The following is a 15,964-nucleotide window of genomic DNA, read 5'->3' as shown; positions in this document are numbered from 1 at the left end:
GTAGTACTTGTTGGTCTTGTACTAAACCTCGTATGGTGTGTATGACGATGGAATAAAAGAAGTAGTTTCTGTATCTACCATGTCATACGGATGATCATCTTGCATTCTGAGTTGTCCATTACATTCTACATTCTATGTCGGAATCTTGTCATTTTGGACTAAACCATTGTCTTGTTTTTCCTAGGATGGTCAACACCCGCAACAACCCTGCTCCCCTAGAGCAGGCCGAAGGCAGCAGAGTTGGGGATACAAATCTGCCTCACCCTCCCTCTCTGGCAGAAGTTATGCTAGAGGCTGAGAGAAACAAGCGGGAGACCAACCGTTTGTTGGAGCGTATTGAACAGAACACATCACACCATCAGAGGACTAACTTGGTGTCACTCAGTGATTTCATCAAGTTACATCCACCCACGTTCCACCACTCCGTCGAGCCTCTCGACACTGATGACTGGCTTCGCAGTATTTCTCACAAACTGCGTTCTGCGCTAGTAGCTGAGGCTGACAAGGTCACCTTTGCTGCATATCATCTTGAAGGCCCCGCCAGTCTATGGTGGGAGAATTATGGAGCTATGCGCCCAGCGGACCATGTCACTACTTGGGCTGAATTCAGCGAGGCTTTCCGTGAACATCACATTCCGGAGGGTCTCATGGACCGTAAACGTGAGGAGTTCTGTAGTTTCACTCAAGGTCGACTCTCTATTGACGCTTACAGCAGGGAGTTTGGTAACCTTGCCCGTTATGCAACGGAGGAAGTTTCTACTGATGCCAAGAAGCAGGCAAGGTTCCGTAAGGGACTTAGTCCTGAGCTTCGCCGCGACCTCCGTCTGCATGAGTGCACATCTTTTCAGAAGCTTGTTAACAAGGCCATCAGTGATGAGACTGGTCAGACTGATTATGAAGCAACACGCAAGCATGGCCGTGACTTGGGTTCCTCATCCGGTGCTGGTCCTCAGAAGCGCCGCGTGTGGGTGCCTAACACTGCCCTGCCACCCAGGTTCACACCGAGGCCATCCTTCCAGGCGCCTCGCCCAGCTCAGCCATATGCACCAGTCAAGCCCTATGGTGGTCCAACCAACAATGCTCCTCCACGTACCAGTTCCGTGACTTGTTTCAAGTGTGGGGAATCAGGCCACTATATGCGCGAGTGTCCCCAAACCAACCCCAACCAGACAGCAAAAACTGTTGGCCGCGGCAAGCCGACAGGGAAAGTGTTCTACGCCAAGCCGACCACCACTGCTCGTGGCCATGTTAATTGTGTTTCTGCGGAAGAGGCTCAAGAAGATCCCAACGTCGTTCTCGGTACGCTCCTTGTTAATTGCCACCCGACATATGTTCTTTTCGATACAGGAGCATCTCATTCATTTATATCCGAGAGCTATGCTCGTCTGCATAACACTACATTCTGTGAGATGCCCACCTCTATGGTAATTCAAACTCCGGGATCCAAATGGCAAACTTCTAGAGTAAGCCATGGAAATGAAATTCAAGTCGACAAACTTGTTTTTCTCGCATCTTTGATAGCCCTCAAATCTTCGGATATTAATATCATCTTGGGTATGGACTGGATGTCAGCCCATCATGCCAAAATTGATTGCTTCTCTAGGACTGTTCAACTCACCCATCCTTCGGGGAAGATAGTCAATGTCTTGACCCGATTAGCCAAGCGACAGTTATATTCTCTTAACGCCAGCCCTTTGCCAGACCTTGAGGATGTTCCGATAGTCCGTGACTTTATGGATGTCTTCCCAGAGGAATTGCCAGGTGTTCCACCTGACAGAGATGTCGAATTCGTGATAGATCTCATTCCAGGAACTGTCCCGATTTCCAGAAGACCCTACAAGATGGCACCTTTTGAACTAGCCGAGCTTAAGAAACAACTCGATGAGTCCTTGAAAAAGGGTTTCATCCGACCTAGTTCATCTCCTTGGGCTTGCCCCGTCCTCTTCGTCAAGAAGAAGAATGGTACGGACCGGATGGTTGTAGATTATCGACCTGTCAACTTGGTCACAATTAAGAACAAGTATCCGCTCCCCAGGATCAACGACCTGTATGATCAGCTCGCTGGATCCTCTATCTTCTCTAAAATGGATTTGAGGTTGGGCTACCATCAAATCAAAATCAGAAACGGGGACATTCCGAAAACGGCCTTTGTTACTCGTTATGGCCAATACGAGTACACCGTCATGTCCTTCGGTTTAACCAACGCTCCAGCCACCTTCTCTCGGTTGATGAACTCAATCTTCATGGAGTATTTGGATAAATTCGTTGTGGTTTACCTCGATGATATACTCATCTACTCCAAGAACGAGGAAGAACATGCTGAACACCTAAGGCTAGTGTTGAAGAAACTTCGAGAGCATCGCCTTTATGCCAAATTTTCTAAATGTGAATTCTGGTTGTGAGAAGTGACCTATCTTGGACATGTAATTTCTGGTAAAGGCATTGCCGTTAACCCTGAGCGAGTTCAAGCCGTCCTTAATTGGACTCCACCTGAATCGGTCAAGCAAGTTCGGAGTTTCCTTGGCCTAGCGAGCTATTGCCGTCGCTTTGTCGAGAATTTCTCCAAAGTTGCCAAACCTCTAACTGAACTCCTCAAGAAAGATAAAAAGTTCGAGTGGACTCCACAATGTGAGCACAGTTTCCAGGAACTAAAAAGACGTTTAACCTCTGCTCCCGTACTGGTACCACCGGATTTTTCCAAGGATTTTGTTATCTACTGCGACGCCTCGCGACAAGGACTAGGCTGTATTCTCATGCAAGATCGACACGTAATTGCTTATGCTTCACGTCAATTACACCCACATGAGGAAAACTACCCCACTCATGATCTAGAGCTTGCAGCTGTAGTCCATGCACTCAAAACATGGCGACATTACCTTCTCGGTAATCGTTGCAAAATCTACACTGATCACCAAAGTCTGAAGTATATATTCACCCAACCGGATTTAAATCTCAGGCAAAGACGTTGGGTCGAGTTGATCACAGATTTCGACTTAGGAATAACTTACACCCCAGGGAAAGCCAACGTCATGGCTGATGCGCTAAGTCGTAAATCTTATTGTAACAACCTGATGTTACAACAAAGTCAACCGCTTCTCCATGAGGAATTTCGGAAGCTTAACCTTCACATTGTTCCTCAAGGATTTCTTTCCACCTTGGTGGCGAAACCTACTCTTACGGATCAAATCATCGCTGCCCAAAAGCGAGATAAGGGAATATCTAAGATCAAGAAGAACATTGCTAGCGGAGGTGCTAGATGTTTCTCCACAAGTGATCATGGTGTTGTGTACTTTGAGAACCGTTTAGTGGTTCCCAAGAACCCTCATCTACGGCAGATGATCCTTAAGGAGGCTCATGAATCTCCTCTCACCATTCATCCCGGTAGTACCAAGATGTATCAGGACCTACGCCAGAGGTTCTGGTGGATTAGGATGAAGAGAGAAATTGCTCAGTATATCGCTAATTGCGACGTCTGCCGTCGTGTAAAAGCAGAGCATCAACGGCCTGCTGGCACCCTTCAACCCCTAGCTATTCCTGAATGGAAATGGGATAAAATTGGTATGGACTTCATTACCGGTTTTCCCAGGACCAAGAGAGGGAATAACGCTATCTTCGTCGTTATCGACCGTCTTTCCAAAGTGGCCCATTTCTTACCTGTTCGTGAGAGTATAACTGCTAATCAGTTAGCAGACTTGTACATCTCCCGAATAGTGTCTCTCCATGGTGTTCCTTTGGAAATTAACTCGGATCGAGGAAGTCTTTTCACCTCTCGATTTTGGGAAAGTTTCCAAAATGCTATGGGCACCCGCCTTTCTTTTAGTACCGCTTTCCACCCTCAATCAAGTGGTCAAGTGGAACGCGTCAACCAGATTCTAGAAGACATGCTTCGAGCCTCTGTTATCTCATTTGGAATGGATTGGGAGAAGTGCCTTCCATTTGCCGAATTCGCTTATAACAACAGCTATCAATCTAGCTTGGGTAAAGCCCCTTTTGAAGTTCTCTATGGACGAAGGTGTCGAACGCCTCTTAACTGGTCAGAGACCGGGGAAAGACAATTCTTTGGCCCGGACATGATCCAGGAAGCGGAAGAGCAAGTTCGCATTGTTCGTGAAAAGTTGAAAACAACCCAATCTCGTCAAAAGAGTCAATACGACCGAAAACATAAGGCTGTGACTTTTGAGGTTGACGAGAAGGCTTACCTTCGGGTTACTCCTCTGAAGGGAACCCATCGCTTCGGTATCAAGGGCAAATTGGCTCCTCGTTACATTGGACCCTTTCGCATTCTCGCAAAACGAGGAGAAGTTGCCTACCAATTGGAACTACCTCCGCATCTCTCCAGAGTCCATGATGTCTTCCACGTTTCTCAACTCAGGCATTGCTTCTCGGATCCTATCCATGGAGTAGACCACGAAACGCTTGATCTCCAAGATAATCTCACGTATCGAGAGTACCCCGTTCGTATCCTCGATCAAGCTGAGCGTACCATTCGACGTCATAATACCAAGTTTCTCAAGGTTCAATGGTCGCACCATTCTGAGAATGAAGCAACTTGGGAAAGGGAGGATCGTCTTCGACTCGAGTATCCCGCCTTTTTTCCGGAGGAACCCAAATCTCGGGACGAGATTCTTTTGAGTGGGGGTGAGTTGTCACACCCTAGCTAGTTCATGCATTAGAGTGTTGCATCATGTTTATTCTTTCAACAGAAACCTGAAATGGGGATGTCAGAACCCCCGGCCCCCTCTGAAACCAACTAGGGTTTACTAAAAACTTTTTTAATGAACCTGAAATGCCCTTCTAAAATATCCATCATTTTTGTCTTGGTTCAGAACCTCTGCCAAAAGTGTTGCACAATTTTCTAGGTCATCTTAGGATCTTTGAATTAAATGATAAGTATTTGAATTTGGGCATTTAAAATTATATAAAATATTTCAAATGCTCAAATATTCCTAAACTGAAATGTTTCATGTTGGAAATAATCCAACTATGGATAAGGAGCAGTTTGGTGATTTTAGGAGTTGCCTAAGTATTTTTAATAATTCAACAAACTTACAGAATAAATAAAAAACAAAAAAACAGAAAGGAAGGACTTACCTGGCGCCTGCAACCCGGCCCACCTGCCGGCCCAGCCCAGCGCCGCACCAGCGAGCTGCTTGCTCGGCCAGGCAGGCAGGCAGGTGCTCGACGGCGAGCACCGCATGGGTGCCACGCACCTGCTCGCCGCCTCGCCGCTCCACTCGCCCGGCTAACGACGTGGATCGCTCCCCCTCGCTCTCCCGAACCCCCCAGACACCTCCTCTCCTCTCCAGCTCCTCTCCCTCGCTCTCCCACGCCGTGGCCGACGCCACCGCCGCCGTGCCTACGCCGTAGCCGCGCTCCCCGCCGCCCGTGCTTCGTCTCGTGGTGTCCAGGAGCTCCGCCGCCGTCCACTTCGTCGAGCTAACCGAGCCCCGCGTGCTCGTGGGGCCCGAGTCCACCGCACCGACCTCGCCCGAGTTCGCCGTGTTGTCCAACGCACTCACCACATTGCGTTGAGTCCAACCGTGCACTCCCCGCACCTCACCGCGCACCCTAGCCCCGAGTTCGCCTTCACCCGAACTCCGGTGACCGCCTAGGTCGTCGCCGGCGCCAACTCCGGCCACCCCGACCCCAACTGACTCCACCAAGAGCCGCGGCTCGTCCCCAGCTCCACGTAGATGCCTTCCGCGCCCCATTTGGTGGCCGGAACGGCCAAAACCACTTCCGTCGCCGCGTCGGGCTCGCCGGCGGCTAAACGCCGGTGCAGCCATTTTGACTTTGACCACGGGTGGGCCCTGGTTGACTCTGTTGAGTCAATGACAGGTGGGGCCCCCTTCTGCTAATTACCCAGATTAGTTTAAACTAAATTAAATTAGTTAATTATCCACTGACACCCTGGACCCACTGGTCAGTTTGACCTGGACCGGGTCTGTTGACTTGCTGAGGTCAGCATGACCTCATGCTGACGCAGTAAACCTTTTCTGAAATTAAAATAAATCTAAAATGATTTATAAATTCCAGAAATTGTTGCAAACTTCAAAAATTCATATAAATTCAACCGTAACTCCAAATCAAACAAATTATATATGAAAAATGATTAGAAAATTCCAATCTATCCATCTGTACTAGTTTCATGCATGTTTAAACAAACTAACTTGAGGTTTAGTACAGAACAAGATAAAACACTTTAAAGGGCCATTTATGAGTTTGAAATTTGAATCTTTGGTTCAAATTGGTTCAAACCCATCTGGTTTTAGTTGCATTAGCCCAACACACTCATATTGACATGTTTCATGCATGCATCATATTGTCGCACATTGTTTGGTGATGGTTGTGTATCGGTGTTCTTTGCGGCAGGTTCTGCCTCCGAGGAGTACCGTGATTACCCTAGCGAAGAACCGTATCCGTGCATCGATCCATCAGGCAAGCAACCAACCATTTGATCATATCGATACAATCCCATGTTCTCGCTCTTGCTCTTTTTTTACTGCATTAAGACAACGCGTTTCAAACTGCTGTGTGCTACGGTAGTCGAACCCATTTCCTCTGCATGACCTGTCATTGCCACAGTAATTAGATGAAACCCACTAGCATGTGTAGGAATTGATTGAGCCATATGTATGTGTTGTTCCTACCTTGCTATGCCTGCTATGCTTAGAGTCGTGTCAGGTCTGGTTCATCTGGGTGATGGGCTAGAGTGAAATGATCATGTCGGTAATGAGAGTGATGTGGTGAACATGATTTGGTAAAGGTATCGATGAGAGGCCATGTAGGAGTACATGGTGGGTTGTTTCATTGAAGCCGACCTTAAGAACTGAGATCTGTATGCGTGATTTAAGATTCAGCTACTACCATGCATTGGGCCCTGAAATATGACCCCGCTCGACTTCTTATTCACCCTAGTCCTCTGTCCAGGAGTTGCAAGTAGTTTCTGGTGTTTGTAGCTTACTGGAGGCCGTGGACAGCGCTGACTGCGGGGTGGGCTGTGATGCGGTAGGTACGTGGCACGGTGTACCGAATACCCGTTAGGTATCTCGGGAACCCTGTACACATCGTTCGGGGCCGTATGGGAAACCTTGGCCGGACTCCTTGCGGATGGAACCTGGATAGGCGATAAACCTGGACTAGAGACTTAGGTGTTTAGGTAGGTCGTGGTCTACACCCACGTCGGCTTTCGCTTGAAGTCTGCCGAGCACATGTCGTGTGCAGACGCTAAGTGGTGGAAACATGTATGAAGAAGTACACCCCTGCAGGGTTAACATGATCTATTCGAATAGCCGCGTCCGCGGTAAAGGACTACTTGGTTGCCTATACAGTTCATAGACAAGTGAATGGATACTACTAAAAATCTCAAGATAAGCGTGAGTGCCGAGGATGGCTCTTCCGTAGGATGACGGAGGTGAATCCTCGGTGGTGTATTGAAGTGGTGAGTAGTGGACTCGTGTGCGCAAAACCATTTCAAGTTGGAGTCTCGTAGGATAGCTTAGCCAAGAGTCAAAGCTGGCTTGCTGCAATAACTCCACCAACCCTTCTTGATAATGTGCATGTATGTAGGATCTGACGTAAGTCTTGCTGGGTACCTTTGTACTCATGTTGCTATAATTTACATTTTACAGAAGGCGCTGCAACCCCTTCTGATGGGTTCTTCGTAGACGTTGACATCGACAAGTAGACTAAGGCCCAGGTGGTAATCCTGAGCTTGTGAAGGTCCACGTAGTATAGCTAGGCTTTCCAAGCCTCTTTTATTTTACTAGTTGTCTGTACTCAGACAAGTTACTTCCGCTGCTGGTTTGTATGATTGTATGACTTGAATGTGGGTCGTGTGACCCATACTTGTATGTATGTTATGTATGGCTCTCTGAGCCTTTAAATAAAGTACTTGTGTCGTAGAGTCATGTTGTGATGACTTGTTGTATTTGCACATATCGAGCATATTGTGTGTATGATTGAAATGCTTGGTATGTGTGGGATCTGACTATCTAGTTGTTTATCTTTAGTAGCCTCTCTTATCGGGAAATGTCTCCTAGTGTTTCCATTGAGCCATGGTAGCTTGCTACTGCTCCGGAACACTTAGGCTGGCCGGCATGTGTCCTTCTTCGTTCCTGTGTCTGTCCCTTCGGGGAAATGTCACGCATTGAGTACCGGAGCCCTGTTAGCCCGCTACAGCCCGGTTTACCGGAGTCCTGCTAGCCCAGTGCTACAGCCCGGACCCACTTGCTGATGACCGACACGTTCGATGCTGGGTCATGGATGCCTGTCCCTGTAAGTCTGTGCCACTTTGGATTTACGACTAGTCATGTCAGCCCGGGCTCCTTATCATATGGATGCTAGCGACATCATCATATACGTGAGCCAAAAGGCGCAAACGGTCCCGGGCAAAGGTAAGGCGACACCCGTGGGAATACCGTGCGTGAGGCTGCAAAGTGATATGAGGTGTTACAGGCTAGATCGATGTGACATTGAGTCGGGGTCCTGACAGTTCTAATCTTTGCCCCTGTTTTTCAACCCGTAAAAATGCACAAAAAAAATTATTTTTGAACCCTTAAAACGCTAGTGAAGGTTTGAGGATTCTATTAGTAATGCTCTAAGGGCGTTGAGCCCCACCCCAAAGGGCCGATGGGAAGGGCTGATAGTGCTAGCGGCTAGGGTTCCTCCTGGGTCACCAGCTCGGGGGAGGGGCAATGTTTAACTTTGCGACGACAAAATGAGGGAGAGCAAGAGGGAGGGAGGGGGCGTTCGTTGTCAAAGAATTCGCTGTTCACATCAGTGTCAGTATTTGATCAATCCAAAGTGCCAATTGAGATTTTCAAAAGAACCACTCATCTAAAACTACACCGTTGTTCTCGTCACAGGGCCTTGGATTCTTTTCGCTCTTCAAGGTGGCAAGTATCTTCAATATTCAACAGTAAGAGCATTCATGCACCAACACAAACTGAAAAAACTTCAAGCATAGCACAATGAGACAACGATAACTTTGTACATCCTGAATTACGAGTTTTGAAACATAATCTTGGGAGAGCGGTACAGTAGAAGATGAATATCGTACATCACCCATAACTTTTATCTACTAAGGAAACCTAACTTAGTGCGTGCAACATTTGGCACAAATGTTCAATATTATTCCTACTGACAATCGAATTGCTATGACAAACAGTTCACTATCAACACAATATATATAAGATAAATAATCAGCACACAAGGTGCGCCGACAAGGACGGACCCCTAAAAGCTTTCTGAGCCTTGGTTATCACGGCCATCTTCACCGCATCATTCTTTCCCAAAGCAAGCTGTCATTTGGAGAGTGGAAAATAAGTCAGCTTGAAACATGACGTTTTGGTTAACAAACAGGGAGAAAATAAGACAGTGTATGCTACTTGAAAGGGCAGTGGGGAAACAGTATCAAAGATGCAGAAATTTGTGTCGACAGGTCATCAATAGTTTACAAAACAAAAATTAAGACTTTGAAGCCCAAAAGGGTAATAGTGAAGTGCATGAATTGTTCATGATGTTGATTGGAAACTTGGAAGGATGTTTGTTTAAGCCGCAGCAGAACATTATAAAAAAAAAGGAAGCTCATGTGCAAATATCTATATACCAATATAAAAAGAGCTAGTTGTGGAGATCCAACAAAATCTCACCCATTCAACCGCAATTATCCAACAGTCTACGTCGCTATGGTGTTTAGCACAACTAATTAATATCATGCTTAATAGTATAAATATCAGCATTAATAAAGTAATTATAGCCTAGCACCTATTAACATGCAATTTAAGTATATTTTGCCTAATATTAATGTGCAATACAATTAACATCTTTGCCTCATGTTAACGTGCATTTCGCGCACACAATTACTAGTTGGGTTAAACGTCTGGCATAAGCTGCCCGTAATTTGTTGCTTACAATCAGCCCACTCGCTACATGCTTTCATCCATTTACTCCTCAACCTACAAATCAACCAGCGACTACTCTATCCGAACATCTTCACGCTCCAACCCTTATTTACCATGGCCATTTGAGCCATAAACTTGATGAGATAGTCTGATTAGTCTTTGCCAAAATTCTTTAGTGAACTTCCTCATGAAAGGCTCCTAACATAACTCCTAGTAGTGTTAACAGCTGTTCCTCACCTCACCCAGTTCATCAATATTGATGTTCAGGGCAGGAAGCACAAATGGTAATATCTGATGTCAGTTAGTATAATTGCAGCTAATAGCAGGAACTACAACATTATTGATCACCTTCCAGAAACACAATGCTAGGTGCAGCAAGCTCACCAGTTTAACATGCCCATAAGGCAGCTGCGAAACTGCCTCGCGCCAACCTACCGCCCATCATGTCCATCTGCTCTTCGCCGTCAGGCTGGTTTGCAAGGATAACAAAATCATCCTCAAGATCCATCTGGTCTTCCTGCTCAGGCTGATTTGCAATGATAACAAAATCGTCCTCCAGCTCTGAATCCTCATTCTCCGAGGTCTCCGATGGCCCCTCACTCTCCTCATTGTCATCTTCCACGATCCCCGGTGGCACCTCGCTCTCCTCATCCTCATTCTCATCCTCCGAGGTCTCCGGTGGCACCTCGCTCTCCTCAAGCAGGTCGGTGATATCCGGGTCGATAGCCTCCTCCACTGGAATCAGCGCTCCCGCTGCGGCGACATTGTCCAGACCAACATCAACACCACGCGCGTCGTATGCCTGCACAGAACAATAGCAGGATTAGACACCTGGAAGGCTAAGGATGAAATTACGCGGCATGCTCTAGTGGAAAAAAACAGATCGGAGGACCTTGACGCTCAGCGGGAGGCCGCAGCGCGCGGCGCGGCGGGTGGGGAGGAACACGGCGGACGAGCCCCCGCCCCCGGTGGAGGAGTATGAGGGGCGGATCTCGCGGATGTGGGCGAGGTAGTTGTAGCCGTCGTCGGGGAGGCCGAGCTCGAGGATCGCGCGGCGGACGTGGTCGGGGAGGGCGGCCCCAGATGGGGAGGACGAGGGCTCGGCGCCGTCGTCCCCTAAGGCGCCCTCGAAGTAGCAGGCGTCGTCGTCGTCGTCGAGGCCGGGGACGTGGTACTGGTTGCCGTCGACGCGGACGAGGACGCGGTCGGAGGGGTCGGCGGCGCCGGGGCGCGGGCAGAGGCGGAAGGTGGCGGAGTTGCGGGGCTTGCGGTTGCGGCCTCCTCGGCCTCTGCCCATGGCGACGGTGGCGGATGGGGCGGGCGGGGAAGGCTGTGGCGTGCGGTGAGGTTTCCGATCTGTGTGGAGTTTATTTTTCCGAGAGAAAATGCGATCCCGTTTTATCAGGGCTGGAGGAGGGATGCGTGAGGGGTACTACTACAAAGAGCGCAAGATAAGGGAATATTCCCTCCCGAGATCTATCTATCTTTTTTTTGAGAGAGAGAGAAACTCCCGAGATCTATCTATCTATTAGGCTTTCACGGGCCATTCGAGCCCAACAACAACAGCAAGGTGAATTGGTGTGATTGTTGGTTGCCATCGAGGGGCTCGAGGTTTGGCTAGTGGGGTGCCGGTAAATGTCGTGCTTGACCATGGTGAGGCGGAGATGACGACGACGTATTCCTTGCAAGTGCCGTCATTTGGACCCCTTCTTCAAGCTAATGGCATCTTCCTACATTTTGGGGCTCAGCTATTGGAGTGTGCCAAGCGAGCGGTGGCTTGATTGATCAGTGATGCCGTGGCACACTTTTTTTCTTCAACAAAAATGGGCCGATCTAGTGTTTTTAAATGACCTTCCCCGATCACAGAAGGCTTCGGGAAGCATGTGCTCATTGCTAGGATAAAGCGAGCTCCTTTGATTTAGTGCTTCATTTAACTTTGCTTTGTTCATGTTTTTAGTTTCATGTTCGCCGGTGTGAGCTTCTATTGTATAGTTGGTATGCGAGTGGTATTGGTGTGTTTGTATGGTTCCTTTGTGCTGGTTGATACTTTATCTATAAAGCAGGTGATGCCATTTCCCGTAGATACATGAACATTTTCATGTTTAGAAATAGAAATATATTTTATTATAAACATATTTGCATTTTTTTTAAAAGTAACGCGCAAAGTCAATGAGCAGCCCATTTGATTCGCTTTGATACCCTTTCGGACCCAGAAATTAGTCATTGCAGTTTGTTCGTTGCCGCCACAACAAAGCTGCGGCTCGCAGCGCCTCCGCTGCTCAACAACGAACCTCTACAATATAACTTGGGTTATGTTTGAGGTACTTCGTACAACAAAATGAACTTGTATAATATATCTGAATCTTTTTCACAAAAAGAGAAATATCAGATGGCACGTGCAATTTTTCCAGTGCTTCCATCTGAATGAGCAAATCTTTACGGATTTACGGTGCTTATTATTACGGTGTTCCGATCATATCAGTTCACAAGTAGCACACCTGTACATGCAACGCCTACGCATTCATCAGTCATCACCATGGATCATGGTCGAGTACACCACATCATATACGGGTTTTCCCTCGATTCAGCCGTTCGCTTCCCCCTTTTCCCCTGTTAATATAGACAAGGCGGACGAAGCATATTAATCATCCGGCAGGCAGCGCCGGCGGCTCACGCGAGCACCGTGGTCTCCGCGACGGCGGCGGACCGGATGTCGACGGCGTGGTCGCCGCCCGCCTCCCAGAGCTCCGGCAGCGCCTCCCTGATGTTGTGGATGCTCTCCAGCGCCACGTCCGCCCCGGCCACGAGCGCCGAGCTCCCAACCTGCACAATCGTTTCAGACCGTTTGTTCGCTCAGCTTCTGACAGATACTCCAATGGCGTGGGGATTAATGCAGCGACTGTGAGAGCTTACGATGACGGTATGGAAGCCTGCCGCTTTCCCCGAGGCGATGTTGCGCGGGCTGTCGTCGAAGAACACCTGCACACCAAAGGCAGTTTCGTCAGCTACTGCTGGTAAACTGAGCGGCGGCCATTGCAGCCGCAGCTTTGCAGTTGTGCGGTGATGAGAGCCGACGAGGGAATCCATGGTTGAGCTGCGTGCTGCTTACTGTCTTCTTGGGGTCGAGCTTGGCGATCTCCACCACGGCTTCCATGGACTCCAGGGACGGCTTGCACAGGACCCTCTTGCCGGAGCCATCGCCGGCGCTCGTGTCGCCTGGGTTCTTCTGGTTCAGGGTCTCGAAGCATATGATCCCCTCGAAGCATCCCTCCAGCCCCATCTTCTCCAGGACGGTCGCCGCGTGAGCCTCGTCAGAGTTGGTGAATATCTGCAGTGGGTGGGACAAGAAACTGTCACTGCCGCAGCAATTTTTCGGTGCTGGAAAACAGATGCAGCAATTAACTGTCGCCGACCCCTTTCTGATGCAGCAAGAAATATCAGAAGGATTTTGATGCAGGGAATGATGAGCTTACGATTTTCCTCTGTGGCATCGAAAGCAGCAGGCTCCTCAGGACAGGGTCCGGCTTCAGCTTCTCGTATGGCAACTTACCGTGCACGCTGGCGTGGAACTCATCATAGTCGAAATCGTAGCCCATAAGCTGGCACAGTAATAGGATTATGAAACAATTTAGAAGCATAATCTCTAGTTTGAAGACTGTGTATACGAAGCTAATAGAAACTGGAAGGAGAAAGATGGCAATCAAAGTGTATTGGGGCATACTTTCAGACCGGCCATTGTGGTTCCGTATTCTCTGTACAGATCCAGGCACATCTTGGGGACCTGGCTCTCCTCGATCTGAAGCTTGTTCAGCATGTAGTCTGCGATTTGGTAGATACTACAAGTATATGAGCACACGAATTCTGTAGCATGAAAACAGAGGATTGGTGCAAGTTTATTAGTAGTACGACCTACCTTGGATGTTCTTGCGGCAGGCTAAGTTGATTCCTAAGCTCAGTGGGTAGAGGGTGTCATCCATGTCTGAACACGTCGAGAAACAATCAAAGAAGAGCTCAGAAACAAAGTGCTGGCAGAGAACTCCATGATCCAAATATAGTGCAATGAAGAGCCGTCAGTTATAGGTAGACGTACCAAACAGCAGGCAATCAAATTTGGCCCCGTTGGCGTAGGACTCCATCTTCTCAGGCTGGACAGTGCCTGCAACCGCGGCGAAAGAAAATCGTTAGCAAAGGGAAATGGTGTTTTCTTTTGAGCATGCCAGTTTCTTCACAACTGTTGTAGCAACCGTCGGTGTATTTTTCTTTGTATCAGTTGAATCAGGCCCAGACAGGCATGACCATAACGAAGAACAGAGCTTGCCCCGACAGAGGTTATGAACTCGCGAAATGATGCAGATAAAACAACGGGAGCGAACCAGATTATCGAGCTAGCATCAGCATGCCGGTGGCCAAACAAGCTAGCAAGAAAGACAGAGCAGAATTGCAGAAACAAGAACCCGGCCAGACGGCCAGTAAGCAACCTGGCAATGGCATGCACATGTACCTAGACGATGAACGGAAGAGTGGAAGACAGAGCAGGAGCTGCACACGCTACGCAGATCAGCAGTGGATGCCATTTCGCCTAGCTAGGCCCCTCTATTTATACAACAAGGATCATCACCACCCAGCCACAAGGGCCGCAACACAACACATGACGAGGATGGGCTTTATCCGGTCTCTGGAAGGTGGTTGGGTGCCATCCGATGATGGAAGCCCCAAATTATTGGGCACCACCGGCCAGTTCCTGCCTTCTCCAGCTAGCTTCTCTCTTTCTTTGCTCGTCAAAGTGCCCTCCTACGCGAGGGGACGGCGACCGCTCCGATTATTGATCGTTCATAATCATACTGGCGGAGTTGGCGTCGGATAGGATCGGACCGGCCAGCTTACCCCAGCCAACTTTTCCTTTAAAAGCACATATACTTTGGTTTGGTTCAGCTTGGGCGCCGCCGACCAAGCCAGCGGACGATTGGGTAGCCATCATGCATCAGCGATGTGGCACTGCCGTTTAAACTATGTAGTGTAGGAATCCACTCGTGACCGGCGTGCGTCACAGACTATATTATGAGGAGTATATGACTCATGGGTATGGTGATTTGCCGGAGGCTCTCGGCCGTGGAATCGCGAGCGTCACGTGTGTACCATTTCTTACTAGTGATGATCAGACTCGCTTTCGTCCCGGCATTTGTTTACGCGTCGATGTGCTTTGATCTGGTTATATCCATTTGCGTGTGATGGGGATGGAGATGGAGATGGAGAGAGCATGAGCCGCAGAGTTCATGTGAGAGTGACAGAATGAGTAGTTCGCATGCATAAAGCTTCTTCTGAATGGAGACATGAGTAGAGGATCATCTCCTGTTGGGTGCCGCGTCGGCCTTCATTTTCAGTGCCATGGCCAGTGCGTGCGTGGTGGTGCTGGTGGACGTGGCCACCGAGTGAGTGTGACGATGGACGATGGAGTTCTATATGGTCCTCGGGCCATAGAAGAACCGCAGCCGCAGATGCTTTTCACTATAATTTTTTCTGAGGGAGAACCTGTCTTTTCGTTGGAAACGGGTGTGAAATACTTGTAGCCACATATGTTTACCAGGAATAATAATGATAATAACAATGATGTTGGCCCCTCGCTGTTGGAACTTGGTCTCCACGCTTGTAAGGACGCCTCTTTGATTCACACGATTTGTAAATAAAGCACATTAATAGAAAAGCAGAGGATTTTTCACATTAGGCTGAAGTGGATGGAACTTTTCCTATGAAAACTAGTAGAAATGAATAGTATGAATCAAACAACCCGAATAGGAAAAAAAAATCCCAACGACCGGAATCCTTTAAGATTCCTTTGAATCAAAGAGTACCTAAAACCATATACATTTGGTCCCTTCAGCAAAATTATAACATGTCAAGTTTTGTTTGGTCTCCTATATAGTCCACATTGCGGCGATCTTGTTCCGTCCTTCAGCTCTATAACTAAGTCTCCTAACCCATAAAAACCTTATATATTCACCCTTGGATCAAGTGGTTTTACCCGCAAACCGGCATAAAACCTTACACATTTGGACACCCGC

At 48.3% G+C, this 15,964-nt stretch overlaps 2 protein-coding genes across 2 annotated transcripts; both read right to left on the bottom strand.

The window, feature by feature from the left end:
* Positions 1-8,973: 8,973 nt before the first annotated feature.
* LOC123187833 (uncharacterized) lies at positions 8,974-11,325 on the bottom strand. The gene is made up of 3 exons (XM_044599793.1): positions 10,798-11,325; positions 10,290-10,707; positions 8,974-9,302 (listed from the first exon to the last, which is right to left on the bottom strand). The coding sequence occupies exons 1-2, from the start codon at positions 11,200-11,202 to the stop codon at positions 10,294-10,296; spliced, it is 819 nt and encodes a 272-aa protein (XP_044455728.1). The 5' UTR covers positions 11,203-11,325; the 3' UTR covers positions 8,974-9,302; positions 10,290-10,293.
* A 911-nt stretch (positions 11,326-12,236) lies between these two features.
* On the bottom strand, positions 12,237-14,616 carry LOC123187832 (uncharacterized). Its single transcript, XM_044599792.1, has 8 exons — positions 14,407-14,616; positions 13,996-14,061; positions 13,819-13,884; positions 13,627-13,724; positions 13,379-13,504; positions 13,015-13,233; positions 12,819-12,884; positions 12,237-12,728 (listed from the first exon to the last, which is right to left on the bottom strand). The coding sequence occupies exons 1-8, from the start codon at positions 14,477-14,479 to the stop codon at positions 12,576-12,578; spliced, it is 867 nt and encodes a 288-aa protein (XP_044455727.1). The 5' UTR covers positions 14,480-14,616; the 3' UTR covers positions 12,237-12,575.
* Between the last annotated feature and the right edge of the window lie 1,348 nt (positions 14,617-15,964).

Source organism: Triticum aestivum, chromosome 2A (genome assembly GCF_018294505.1).
Source record: "Triticum aestivum cultivar Chinese Spring chromosome 2A, IWGSC CS RefSeq v2.1, whole genome shotgun sequence".
Classification (NCBI taxonomy): Eukaryota; Viridiplantae; Streptophyta; class Magnoliopsida; order Poales; family Poaceae; genus Triticum; species Triticum aestivum.
The sequence above is the reverse complement of the archived record's forward strand: the minus strand, read 5'-3'. Positions and strand labels throughout refer to the sequence as shown.